The sequence below is a fragment of the Orycteropus afer genome, unplaced genomic scaffold (assembly GCF_000298275.1).
Source record: "Orycteropus afer afer isolate SDZICR_OR568_19922 unplaced genomic scaffold, OryAfe1.0 scaffold00130, whole genome shotgun sequence".
Lineage (NCBI taxonomy): Eukaryota > Metazoa > Chordata > Mammalia > Tubulidentata > Orycteropodidae > Orycteropus > Orycteropus afer.
The window spans coordinates 7,799,943-7,813,863 of NW_006921717.1; the positions used below are offsets into that span (position 1 = coordinate 7,799,943).

At 54.3% G+C, this 13,921-nt stretch overlaps 1 protein-coding gene across 1 annotated transcript in view; it reads left to right on the forward strand.

Annotated features, from left to right (window-relative positions):
- Nucleotides 1-13,921, forward strand: part of SYT7 (synaptotagmin 7) — a 67,831-nt gene that overhangs the window by 14,361 nt on the left and 39,549 nt on the right. Inside the window, exon 3 of the mRNA XM_042781524.1 lies at nucleotides 11,197-11,330. Coding sequence (XP_042637458.1) covers nucleotides 11,197-11,330 — 134 coding nt within the window. The remainder of the gene's footprint in view (nucleotides 1-11,196; nucleotides 11,331-13,921) is intronic.

The window sequence follows — 13,921 nt, forward strand, 5'->3', positions numbered from 1 at the left end:
GATTGTGACTAAGAGGCTTAAGACCAGAGAGTTGAATAAGTTGTTGAAGGCCACATGGCCTGTGGGTGGCAGAACTAGATTCAGATGCCTAGTGCACGCTCTCCATCCCTCTCCCCTACACCTGCATTCCCACTAGTTATCTCCTTCTCCAAATATTTCTGGGCACTGCTCCACCTTCTGTTGCATCCCTGAGACCTCCTTCCCCCACCAAAAGTCCAGGTCAAGGATCTGAAGGCCAAGGTAGGAGATGCCTAGACCCTTGGCCTTCATGGCTTCAAGCCTCAGGTGGGAGTGTATCAGGACAGGGCAGGTGCCCTTGCCTGCACAGAAGGCTGTGACTTGGGGAGTTAGAGTTGAGTCATCAGCATGAGCAATTCTTAAGTGCTGTGAGATCCTCAAACGTAATACAGTGCCCTGTTCCAACCCCAGCTCCTTTATAGCCTGTGTATTATTGATAACAGTAAGATGCTGATTCAGGCCAAGGCCCAACAAAGCATTATTCATGGGAGTAAGTAGTGGTCAAGGCCTGCACTTAATCATCACACATCCCTGATCCTGCCCCCACTCCCACTCCTGGTGGAGACAGAGGCCCCCCATCTGAGCTTCTCCTTCCCTGGGCTCCTGCAGCTCTGATGGACATGATCTTTTCTATCGCTGCCCAGGCAGCTTATCAGCTTTGGGATCACAGTGGGTGGGGAGGGGTTGGCAGGTTCTGGGCTGACTTCTGGCTGGATACTCCTGGGCTCCCTGCTCAGAGCTAGCACCTGGCCCTGTCCATCTTGAGTGGCTTTGACCCCGATGACTGCTAGACTCAGCAGCTCTCTGGGGTCTGCACATGGCCTGTCTCCTTCTCCTCCCTTCTGAGGCTGCAGACTGAGGCCAGATACGTCAGGCCTTCCTCAGCTGGGAATGGCGAGAGGTGAGGGTTGTGGTGGGGAGGGGAGGGGATCGCTGGGCAGAGGACGCGCCCATCACCGCCACTACGTGCGATAATGGATGTACAACCTCCGTCGGCTGTGGAGCGCTTTGTAACCTGTTCTGCCCTGTGCTCACGTGAGCCGTCATTACCGAGGCTGTGCTTTCTGCTGGAAGAGAAACCCGAGGTCCGGAAGCACGGACAAGGCCCTCAGAGCTCGCCAGCCCAGCTCCCTGATGAGTCGCAGTGCTTGTGGATCCCGACATGTCCCCATCCAATTTCTTGCTGGAACAGCTCCTGGCCCATCCAGATAATCCTTCATTCACTGTTTACTCACTTGGCATCTCCTCGGAATTCAAAACTGTCTGCATCCGGCCAGCCCCTGCGGCCCCTGCCGGTGCTCTCCCTAGCTCACTCACACGTTGTTTTTACTACAGTCAAGGTTGAGGAGACTTACTGGAGCTAAGCCCCTATTTTCAGCTACTTGTAACTTTCCAAAACAATTCCCCTGAGGCCTCCTCTTTCACCATCCTTTCCCCCCCACCCCACCCCATGAGGCCTGAGGGGATGTGGGTGCTCCCACTTCTTTCTGAGGAGCAGACAGAGAGATGTCCAGAGGGCACAGGCAGGCCAAGGCCCAGACTTCCTGGGCTGAGTGCCTGGCTCTCTTCCCCTTCTTCCTCTTTCCTTCTCCCCGCCCATCTCATTTTCTTTTTCCTACTGCAAGGAATAAGCTGCTTCTGTACAGAGGTAGGTGGTCAGGAGGGAGGTTTTAGAAAGGAGAAAGGCCAGGAAATCAGCATGACCGTGAGGGCTAGAGCTTTGCTCAGCTCTTTAGGGTTCAGGATGCAACTCATTGGTCTTCTGTTCTTTTTTCTCCAACTCTGCCTCTTTCTCAGTTTCTTACGCATGTTGGAGTGGAGGGGGAATGAGATGGACACTGAAAGTATCCCCCTTCCCATGCCCAAATGACCGGGGCTTGGTAGTCTCTACCCACTCATAAATGCCCTCCCCCCCACCCCCATTTCCATCTGCTCAGCATGTATGGGGACAGGCTCTTCCACTGGCAAACTGTGACACCAGCTTTCACTGTTTTCCACCTTCAGGGCCATCCTGCAGCCACCAAGGGGTTGGGGGCGGGGAGCTGGGGTGTGTGCATAGAACAGAATCAGGTGGGAGGAGGTGGGATCAGAACACGAGCTCTGGCAGCTGTAGCCCCAACCACCCTCAGCATCTCGGCTTTCTCTCGGAAATAGTGGTTGCACCCTAGTCAGCACCGTAGACAGGGTCCTGCGCACATCTTTGGCAATCTTACGCTCCTCTTCTTCCCACTCTCAGACATTCAACGCCCAACCTGTTTGGGGCCCTGTAGGTGGGCTAAGCCTCTGTCCACTGAGGGCATTTTACTGAGGTCAAGGTTTGGGCCAGGGGACTATGGGAAGGAGCCCCAGGAAAGGTGTATATGCATGCAACAGGGATCTCTGGAGTGCTTGCAGGAACTAGTGCATGGCTGTAGCTGACAAAGCTCTGAGGAAAGTGGGAGCCCTTTTCCTGACCTGACCACTCTTTGTGTTCATTCCATTTCTTTCTTCTCTTTTCTCCGTTCTTGGAGTGACTGGTTTTGAGGGCTGAGCTCCCATAGGGTGGGACAAGAGTGAGAACTATAGGGTTTGAGGTCCAATCCTTTTACCTTTCCCTTTCTGTGTGCTCTTGGGCAAGTATTTAACCCTTCAGAGGTGTGCTGAGGACTGTGAATAGGATTCAACATTGAGTATACATTAGTAACTATGATTAAATACACTTGGTAAGTATTCCCTCCATGAATTGCCTCCTTTGCCATTGTTGTTATGTGCCGTCAAGTCGGCCCCGACTCATAGCGACCCCTCCTTGGGTTTCCGAGGCAGTATCACTACGGAAGTAGGATTGCCCAACCTTCCTTCCGAGGAGTGGCTGGTGGGTTTGAACCGCCAGCCGTCTGGTTAGCAGGCAAGTGACTTAGCCACTATGCTACCAGACCAGAAAAACTGGATAGATAGTGCCTGGCTACCATTACTGAACATTGTGATCAAAGATTCTATAGAAGAATCCTCATCAAAAGGGGGATGATGCAGAACAGAATTTGAAATTATCATGGAATCCAGACTTTGTGGAGCCATTGAGGCTAGATAAACCCAGATGAGAAGATCTTTAAGCCTTAAAGTAAAAATATCCCCTGCAGTCATCTTTGAACCAAATGGTGGTGCAGTGAAGCAGAGCTGCCTTGAGCACGATGCCCTTTGAAGAGCTATCCACAAGGGATCGGATTGACAACAGCAACTTGAAAGATTAGATAGGAACCTAGAGGGCCTGTGAGTGCATGTTAAGGGGAAGGAACAATTCTGAAAAGGAGAATGAGAATGGATGCACACCGTGAAGAGTGCAGTCAGCGTCACTGAGTTGTACATGTGGAAAGTATTGAATTCATGCATGTTCTGTGTACAGTGTCGACAACAACACATAATAAATTTTTTAAATTTGGTGAAGAGAACAGTGGCCTGGAATCTGGGACTACTCAAAAGAAGCTCCAGGCAGGGGAGCAGCCCAGGTGGGGAGGGTCTGGGGTGATAGGCAACTCTGGAAGGGCTGGGTATGGGGGGGAGATGTGTCCCTAAGAGGGTAAGAGCAAAGGAATGGGGGTGGGAGCTTTGTGTACAAATTCCTGCAGAATCCAGTGGCTGCTCTGTACCCTGATTGGGGCCAGGGGCTCTGGGAGACCCAGAACAAGGGGAAGATAGGATCTCATCCTGTTGGCCCTGCTGGTGGGACAGGACTCCTTCACGAAAAGGAAGCTGGACAGAGTCAGTGAATTCAAGGTCAGAGCAGGGAGAGATTGCCGTGAGTGCCCGTCACCGGAAAGGGCTTCCTGGACAACGTGGGCTCAGCTGGGGCCTGGAATGCTTTCTTGTGTGTGTTTAATGCTGACCTACCCAGCCCTCCCTAAGTGCCAGGCCTTGGGCTACAGAGATGCGTGGCCTTGAGTCTTGGCCCTCCAAGTGCCCCCACTGGGGGAAAGACCTAGAAAAAGCTCATTATTAACCTACAGTGATGGATTGCCTTAATTACGGGGGAGGATACAGGCCGGGGGAGGCAATGAAAGCCACTTTTGTCTAGGGGACCCGAAGATAGAGAATGGAAGGAAGGGTGTTCCAGCCAGAGGGAACAGCTTGTGCAAAATCTGATAGGTATGAAAGTAGTTCACCTGCTTGAGGGAAGGAAAGAGTTGAGTATAGGTAGGGTTTGCCCCAGCACATTGCAGAATGCCATCACTGTCACATCCCTCAGCCCAGAGGGAGGCAGCTGTAGTACAGGGCCAAGGTACAAGCAAACGTTTTAATTCTCTGTGCCTTCATTTCTTCCTTTGCAGATTATGGGTGATCATGGTCAAGGTTGTAGGGTTACATAAAATCACACACATACACTTCCTGGCACAGTGTCATCCACACTGAGTGCACTCAGTTAACTTAGCCAGCAGCGTTTGGTGCTGACAGCTCCCAGAGTCCATTGTCCTCATTTGAAGGTAAAGCCCTAAGCCCAGAAGGGGTCTGACCCTGGCTCACGGAGTCATCTGCCTCCAAGTCTAGTGCCTCAGAAGGACAGGCAGACAGAAGGACTGGCAGAATGAGTCTAAACAGACAAGCATGAAGAGGGAGTTCCAGGCCAGAGGAAGCACAGCGATGCCTGGACCTCATGGGGGCCAAAGTGGGCCCCTGCTCCTGGCTGGGCTGCTCCTGGCTGTAGTGTCTGTTCCTGGTGGGTCTCCACAGCTTATGTGTACGCGCGCGTGTGTGTGTATGTGCACATGCATGTGTGAGTGTGCACACATGCGTGTGTATATGTGTGTATTCTCTTGGTTATGGTGCCGGGGTGAGTCTCCATGGCCCACGTGTATGTGTGAGTGTGAACCATCAGTGTTTGTGCCGGGATGAGTCTGTGGCGTGTGTACATGTGTGAATGTGTGACCCACAGTAGCTGCGCCAGGCTCCATGTCTGTGTCCCCATGGTGTATGTGGGTGTGTGTGTGTGGGGGGGTGAGTGAATGAGCCGTGGGTGTCTGGGTCTGTAGTCTGTGTCTGCTCCCCTCTGGCCCCCTCCCATGCCCTCCGGGTGGCTGGTGAAATGGCCCTCAGAAGTCCCTTCCCTTTCTGGCAGCTCCCCGGGGCACCCCAGCAGCCAGCAGCCCTGTTTGATTCTGTTCATCCATAAATCATGGCTCTCCGAGGAGATGAGAGGGAGTAGTGGGTGAGGACAGAGCCTGGGCAAGGGACGGGCCAGGTCTGCGGTTCCCACATGAGGCCTAGCCTGGCTTCCAGCTGTCGCCCCCATGGCCCTGGGCCTCAGCCCTCCCCACCCCATGCCAGGCACCCATGGACACCTACTCCTGCTAAGCCCAGATTAGATCCCCAGGGCAAGGGGTAGGGTGCCCAGAGTTGAGTAAGACATGACCCCTGACCTCTGTTCAGTGGGAAAAGCCTGGTGTGTATAGGGTTCAGTATTTTATTCAATACTCACTGAGTGCCAACTCCGTGCCCCAGAAACCTCTAATACAGAGTGTGAGCTGGCAATGCCATGATAATAGCTAGCATTTATTGCCTACTTAACTCTGTGTCAGGCACTGTGCTAAGCGCATTATATGCGCTAATTCCTTTAAACCTCACAACACAGGCAGTCCCCATTAACGAAAGTTGATTTACGAACCAGCATCCCCCAAAAGCCTATGATACTAAGGTTCTGAGATACATACAGTGGCTCATAATAAAACAAACACTACTTTGCCACATGCATTAAAACCTTATTATTATTACCGTATTATAACATAAAAAATGTTTTAGTATGTTTGCAAGTGCCTCTTTAATGTTTTTATGCACTGAAAGATACACTGTTTACTGTATACTAAGACAAAAACGTTTGACTAACTGCTGTTAGATATGAACTGTACTGACATACGTACAAATTCAACTTAAAGTCCAACTTAGGCCTGGAACTCGTTTGTAATCCGGGAACTGCCTGTAGTCCTATGAGGCCTGTGTTATTGTTAGCCCATTTACAGTTGGGGAAACTAAGATACATAGACATTAGGTCATATGACTTGGAAGTCTCAGAGCCAGGATTTGAACCCAGGCCATCTGGCAGCAGAGCCCTGAACTTACTCACTACACTTCCAAAGGGAGGTGCAGGCACAGGGTGGTGGGAAGTTGGAGGCAAGTGGAATTCATTCCCTCTGGGCAGAGTTAAGAGGGCTTCATGGAGGAGGTGCTTTTGAACTGGATCTGGAAAAACCAGGAGGTTGTCAGACAAAGATAGACATGAGGGGAGAAAGAAAGGGGTCCTGGTGTTTGTGTGTGTGTGTGTGTGTGTGTGTAAGTGTGTAAAAGAAAAATACTCCCAAATTCTGTCACCATAGCCTCTCTCATTTCTTTTCTTCCATCTTGTTTTGGGGGACAAATAAGCTAACACACGCAAATATGTAACTTTCAACAAACATTTACTGAGTGCCTCCTATGTGTCAGGCACAGAGCTTGTCACAGAAGATATCAGAGGGAGTGAAGGAGATACATACAGCCCCTGAAGCCTGGTACACAGTAGGTGCTTAATAAACAGTAGCCTGTATGATTGCCCTTGAGACATTGGTGGTTCAGTGGTAGAGTTCTCGCCTTCTGTATGGGAGATCCAGGTTTGATTCCCAGCCAGGGGCACCTCACACACAGCTACCACCCATCTGTCAGCGGGGGCTTGTGTGTGGCTGTGATTCGGAACAGATTTCAGGAGAGTTTCCAGACGAAGGCAGAGTAGGAAGAGAGGCCTGGTGACCTGCTTCTGAAGGTCAGCCATTGAAAACCCTGTGGGTCACAGGGGTCGGACCCGCCGGTGACCATGGGAATGGCACAGGACTGAGCAGTGTTTCATTACCTCGTGCACAAGGCTGCCGTAGTCGGGAGCCAACAGGAGACTGCTAACAATAGGATTATCGTTATTCCAAACGTCCTCACCTTCTTCCTCATTCTCCTGACAAGCATTTATTGAACACGTAATAGATGCCAGGCTCTGTCCTGGGGCGAATAAGAGATGAGCATTGTAGACAGGAAGACTGCAAAGGCATCTTGTTTGGAAGGCCACTTCCTTGGACATACAGGCTTTCCCCTGAGGTCTCCTGGGGGTGAGTGGTGTGCTCAGAAGCACAGGGTCTCCCCACAGACCCCAGCACAGCACACAGGGCTCATTGCATCACTTTTAATCCTGTGCTTTAAGGAGCTACATGCCTGCTGCAGGTCTGGGCAGAGGGCCACTGAGTTGCTGGAGCTCACACCTCACTCTCGGCCCAGCTCCCAGGCCACCTGCCTCCCAGGTCCCCTGGGGTCAGCTGTCGGCCCTTGTCTCTGCTCTGCCCAAGGAGAGGTCGCAGAACTCAACCCTGTCAGAAGGCTGACTCCAGCTGCGATATTTTCTTTCCCCAAATGTTAATATGCTGACGATAAGGGGACTTGAAACCATGTATGTCATCTGAGGAAGTGCTGGAAGGGCTGGGGCGGCTTTGCCTGGAGAAGACTTGAAGGGGACATGAGAGCTGGCGGCAAGGATTTGGAGGCCTGTCATGTGGCCGAGGGAGCCGGCTTGTTGCTGGCAGTTCCGGAAGGCAGGCTTAGGACCACTGGGCAGCCCTCCCTGACAATGCCTCTCCAGGGGGCAGCCTTCTGTAGAAGGAGCTTCTTGTCACACCAGGGCTGCCCAACGGGGTTTGTGTATCAGTGGGGTTGACTCCATGACTCCCGAGCTCCCTTCCAGCCAGAGACACACGATCCCATAATCTGGGATTGGCTTCTCTCTGGCTGGCAGATGAGCACATGCTCGTGCCCGTTGGTTGCAACATCACTTGAGGGCATGCTGGCCGAGCACACCATGTCACTTTGATTCAGAGCATCACTGCAATCTGCAGTAGGAAACTGTTTCCCCACCTGTAAACGGGCTAACAATAACACAGGCCTCATAGGACTACAGGCAGTTCCCATTTGTTTCACCCTGGCCCCAAGGGCTGCTGAGGGACGCTGAGAGGCTTGAGGGTCTGGAAGATAATAGTATCCACTCATGCTACAGAGAGCTCTAGGGTCACCAAGTCTACAGAGGCTTCACATTTTTCTTACCAACACATCCTTTTCTTTAAATGGAATTTTCTGCAGATGCCCAAGATGTGAAACAGAGAGAAGTGAGAGTGCTCTAACTGAAGAGGGCTTGGGGAAAACCATACCCTCAGCTGGTCAGCACCCACCTCTGCAGCCCCCAAGAGATTCCTGGGAACCCCAAGGGTTCCAAAGAGCACACTTTGAAAGCTACCAACTGCCCACCTCTGTCCTGGGTCTGGTGTCATGGCAGAGTGTGGACTCTGAGCCAGACTGCCTGGGTTTGAACCCTGGCTCCACGACTGACTGGCTGAATGCCCTTGGACAAGGCATTCGACCTCTCTGTGCCTCAGTTTCCCCACCTGTAAAATGGAGGACAATCATCACGCCTCCCTCAGAGGGCTGTTGTAAGGATTAAGCTTTCACTGCGTGTCAGCCCTTCCCCTGAAGAAGACACTGAGGTCCCGAGAGGTTGTGTTCCTTGTCCACGGCCACACAGCTAGTTAGTGGTGGCCACAGGGTCTCAGCCTAGTTCTTCTTGACTCCAAGCCAGCACCCGTTTAGCCATGCCCACAGACTGCTAGGTGTTTCCTCGCTAGGGAGAATTCAGTGTGCCCACTGGCTTTGGGCTCAGCAGGCTTGGGGAACAATCTTTTCTCTCTGAGGGCTCTCCAGCTACAGCAAGAGTTGAGTGGGTTTAGAAGATAGGCACCTTGTCAGGCAAAAGAGAAAGGGGGTGTAACTCCAGGGAGGTGGCCCCTTGCAGAATTTCGCCATGGCCAAGAGGTATGTGGAGGGTGGAGGGTGAGATGTGTGTCTGAAGAGGGCACCATCGCAGGGGAGCCCAGCTGGAGCCTGGCAGTGACCTCCAACTGGCTCCTGTCGCAGCTGCCAGTTCATGAGCTTGTTAGCAAGCCTCTGATCCTATCCCTACTCTGCTCAAATACCTTCCATGGCTCCCATGGCCTGTAACACTAAACACACCGCTCCGGGAACACCACCTCCTCCAAGGAGCCTTTCCAGATTGCTTCCCCAGCCCCAATCACTTTTGTGTTCTCACAGCCCTTTGTTTACACCTGTGATTAAACCAGCACTGACCACCATAATCATAGTGCCCATTTATTGAGTGCTAACAACAACCCCATGAGGCAGGTATTATTATGTTCACTTTATAAAGGAGAAAATGAAGGCACTGAGTTGTTAAGACATTTGTCCAAGGGCACACAGCAGTGAAGGGGCAAGGCCTGACCTCACGCTTGGGTCTTTTGGAGTCTGGAGCCCCAGACCCCCGGGGGTCCTGCCGTTCAAGAGTTCCAGGCCCCTGGCATGCTAGGAGATAATTACCTGAATGCATGCCTGTCTTCCCTATTTGAGTGACAGTTCCTTAACAGGCAAGGCATGCCTTATAGTAGATTCTTGGCAGAGGTTAAAGAAGGCTCAATACAGAATAGAGTTTGCTTCATTTTCAAAATGATTTTAACAAAGGAAGGTGTGGGGTGCCTGCTTCTCCAGTCCTCACAGCCCTCCTAGGGCCTCCCTGGGGGCCAGGGCAGCTTCCTTTGGCTATCTTTGGGGAAAAGTGCAGGTGCCAAGCCAGGAAGGCCTGTTTGCCCATCTCTTTGCCCCAGGCCTGTGCCTTGGGGCCCTGCTGGAGTGCCTGCAGTATTATAGCACCGGTCACCAGGTCACTGGGTTCTGCCGCCACTCCCAAGAGACACCAGCACATTAAGGATCAAATCCTCGATGTAGCAAAGAGCTCTGGCAAATGTCCCTTGAGCCTTGCAGAGCTGTGCTTTTCAACCTGGGGTGATGGTGGTTGGCTGGGTGGGAGTGTGTGTGTGTGTGTGGGGGGGGGATTGTTGGCATATGGTCCAGGTTGGAGCTCTTGGGTGCTATGGGCCCTGAGGTTGACAGTGAACTAGGTGCAGGGGCTTCCTGGGGGCTGAGGCTATGGACCTGGTAAGGGAAGGCCAAGACGCATAAGTGAGGCCTCAGTGAGGGCAGCCTTCCGCCATAGCTGAGAGGCTCAGGAAGTCAGGAGAGGAGAGGTGGGTCTCAAGCAGGATTCTAGGGAGATCGGAGAGGGATCCGGCTTCCTGGGTCCCCAGTGCAGTGGTGGGAGCTAGCCAAGAAGGCCGTCAGAGATGAGGCCCCCTGGCAAAGCTAGCGAGGAAGAGTGCCAGGAGCTGAAACCACAGGAACCAGAACCAGACAGCTATCGTCAATTCTTAATTACTGCTACCACCGGAACCAAAAAGCCCACACAGGCTTATCTGTAAATAAACAGCATCTCCTTGACTTTAGACCACATCCCAGTGCACACATGTTTACAAAGCTTGTATAACCTGTGTGTTGCTGGCTCTGCTAACTCCCCCACGTGGTAATTCTTAGGCTGCCTTTATCTTCGGTTTGAGCTAGTGTTTTCAACCACCTGTGAGGAAGGCAGGGGAGGAGGTGAATCCCCATTTTACAGGAGAGAAAACTGAGTGGTTATGTGGCTACTCCAAAGCCACACAGCCAGGAAGGGGCAGGAATTGGACGGAAAGCTGGGGCTTTCCTTCCAGGGTGGGGCTCATCTTGTGAGGGGCATTGAGGTTTCCCCTCTGGAAGCCTGTGGACTGGCAGTCGCCGGGTGGTATCTGAGGGCACACAAGGACACTGCAAGTGGTACACGCAGGGCTGGAGCCAACTGGGAGTACCCGACAAGGCTATGGGATGGGAGGGCCAGGCTTGCTGAGGCCAGCGGGTGGGCTTTCGGGCCAAGGAAAGTTAGTTAAGGGGGCCAAGAAGTGATGGCTCCTTTGAGGGGCTGAAGGGCATATCTGACCACTCATTTTTAGAGTGTCAAGTTGGAGGGTTGGCACCCATCCCATGGATTCACACAGGGCCTGTGTGCAGGCAGGAACTGAGAGAAACAGATGTAGCCAGCTGCACTTCCCCCAAAGAGAAGGGACTTCTCAAGGTTACCCGCAAGGCAGAGCTGGGGGAGCCAGGGACCCCAGCTTCTGGTCCTGCTCTGCTCTCTACCCTGGTGTACTGGCCGATCCCAGTGTTGGGGGCCAGAGAGAGAGGAAAGATGGCTATTCTGGGTGGCTCTGGGCTGAGGGAGGGTGGCTGGCTCTGGCCAAGGAGGGTCTGACCTGTGCCTGTCCTCCCCAGGGGCGCCCACCCGCGACGTCCTGCTGGTCTCTGCCATCGTCACCGTCAGCCTTAGCGTCACTGTCGTCCTCTGTGGCCTCTGTCACTGGTGTCAGCGCAAACTGGTGAGATTCCCTGGGGCCCCTGGGGGCAAGACTTGGCCCTGCATCCCGCCCCCCAACCCCCACAGTCTTGTGAATGCTCCTTAGCGCACACACAGGTGGACCCACAAAGTCAGGCATACTTGCTAAGGGATTCACACCACACTACACCCTGCGTTTGCCCGAGGGTTGGTCCCCTGTGTCCGCGTGTCCACCGGGAGCCACTTATATCGGGACACATTGTGCACAGACACAAGTCTCACAGGTGTTCGCATGCGCGCAACTACACACCTGCGCCACCTCGCACAAAAAGACCCACAGGCACCCACGCGCAGGCTGAGGATGGGGCCTCCAGCCTCGGCGCCAGCGCCCCATCCCCGCCCCTCCCTGCCGCTGGGGGTTGGGCATGGCCGAGCAGCGTCTCTGGCCAATGAGGAGGCGCCACCGCCCGCCCTGCCCCCGCCGCCCGCACATCCATCCTGGGTCTCGGGTTTGTACAAGCACAAACGGCTTCTTTTCATTTTTAACGAGAGCCAGGGAATTAACGAGCTGGATTAGGGCATCAATAAGTAACGAGACCGTCAGGAGGGACATTCATCACCCGAGGGCGGCCTGGAGGGGGTGCAGAGCTGAGCTCCCCAAGGACGCCGCAAGCCTGCCTTCCTGCTCCTCATTCCCCCAGCGCAGACGTGCCCTGGGGAGTTTGGGGTCTGCAGGAGGTGGCGGCGGGGGGGGGAGTGCGAGGGGTGAGGCGCAGACCTCACCCCTCCAGGCTAACTGGAGACGGACCCTGGAGGGCACTTACTACCCCTCCGGTAGAGAATGGTGGGGGGCGGGCCCTAAGGACCAGGGGGGAGGGCTGTGACCGAGGCTTCATGCCCTCTCTCCTAGAGGGGATGAGAAGGGGCACATGCCCCTGGTAGAGGGCCCTGGGGTCTGTTGGCGGACCCAAGAGGACCACGTCCTACCTGCCTCCTTCAGGAAGGGCAGAGTCAGGAATCCGGAGTGGGACTCCCTGTACTGGGAGGTGCTCCTAACCCCGGGGACTGGCCTTGGAGAAGGCCAGCTCTGTCCGCGCGTGTGTGCCCAGTGCGGGTGACCAGCCGCTCTCCCGCAGGTGTGCAGCCAGGCTGGTGGCCCTGCCTTGCTCCTAGATCCCCTGTGTCTGCGACTGTCTCAGAATTTCAGGGGAGGGGGGTGGAGGGGCTTGGCCACGTGCTTAGTGTGTGATCAGTCCTCAGAGGCAGTGGGCGTGGCAGAGCGCGCACTGCGGCCCTTTGAAGCTTGTTGCAGGCCCGTTAAGGTTGTCTGTCTGTATTTGAGGGTCCGGGGAGAAGGTTGCCTGAGCAGACACTGCTGGTACCCTGCGTGTGTGTGTGTGTGTGTGTGTGTGTGTTCGCGCGTGCACGCGTGAAGTCTTTGTACTGAGTGCATTGACTTTGAGGGTACTGGTGCAGTGTGTGTGTGTGTGCGTGTGTTCGCTCACCCTGCGGTGTGGGGTTGTGGATCGTAGAATCAGATCCCCTCATAAGCTGATGCTGAGGTCCACCCCATCCTGGCCTCCCCTGCGTGTGTGCTGCAGTGTGTGTGTGTGTGTGTGTGTGTGTGTGTGTGGTGAGAGGTGCCTTCCAGGACCAGGCAGAAGAGGGACTGGAGGAAAACTGCCCCTCCCCTCATCTCTAGTCAGGAGTAGGACCTGGGGATGGGAGCTCAAAGATGAGAGCTACAGCAGGTGGCACTGTCCGCACAGGAGGTGCCCTGAGAGGGCAGCTGAGAGGGGCAGAACCAGGCCCCGCTAGTCAGGGTCCTTCCCGAGGACCCCTTGATTTGCTCCCCTGGGCTGCGGAAGGAATGCTACTTTGCCCAGCCCCCACCCCTGTGACCAGCAGGTCTCCAGAGTTGGGGAGCTTTATATCCAGGCTGTCTGCTTGTTCCACCGGAGGGCTTTCCAATGCCCCCCCTCAGGTTGCTGCCTCTCCTTGCCTGCCTGTCCCCTCAGCATCAGTGACGTGATACCCTGACAGCCCAGATCCTATTTCCAAACATTAATAACTTCCTTAATCTCTAGCTGGCTTTTTCTGGATCAGCCTGACCAACCCCGTCCCTGACAGGCAGGCTGGGGGTGTTAGGTCTTCTAGAGTCACCTGATGTCCCCCGGACCCAGCCTGGGTTCCTACTGTTGCCCTGTTCACTTTCCCCTGCCCCCAAAATCAGGTCTTGCCTGGGTCCTGTCCCCCATAGTGCCCTAGCTCCCGCTGCACATTGATAACTGTGGTCTAAAGGGAAAAGGTTCTCTGAGCTTTGGAAGGAAGGGCGGTAGGCAGAAGTTCCCAGAATGCCCTGGGTGGGCCCTGGTGGTCGACCCCAGACCTGCCTGGCCTTGGGGAAGGGGCAGTTACTGACCTTCGAAGAGGGTGCTGACCGAGGAGAACTCTCTTGCCAAGACTACAAAGAAAGAGGTGAAGGGGTGAGGGAGGGGAGTAGGGCGTTGCCCTCAGCAGGGCCTGGGGTACCAGAGAGGAGTGAAGCTGGGCTCCTGCCTCAGGGTCTTGCCCAAGACAGGGCTGCTGACCACCATGGAGGGGCTTCAGCCACCACAGAGGGGCTCCTATTCC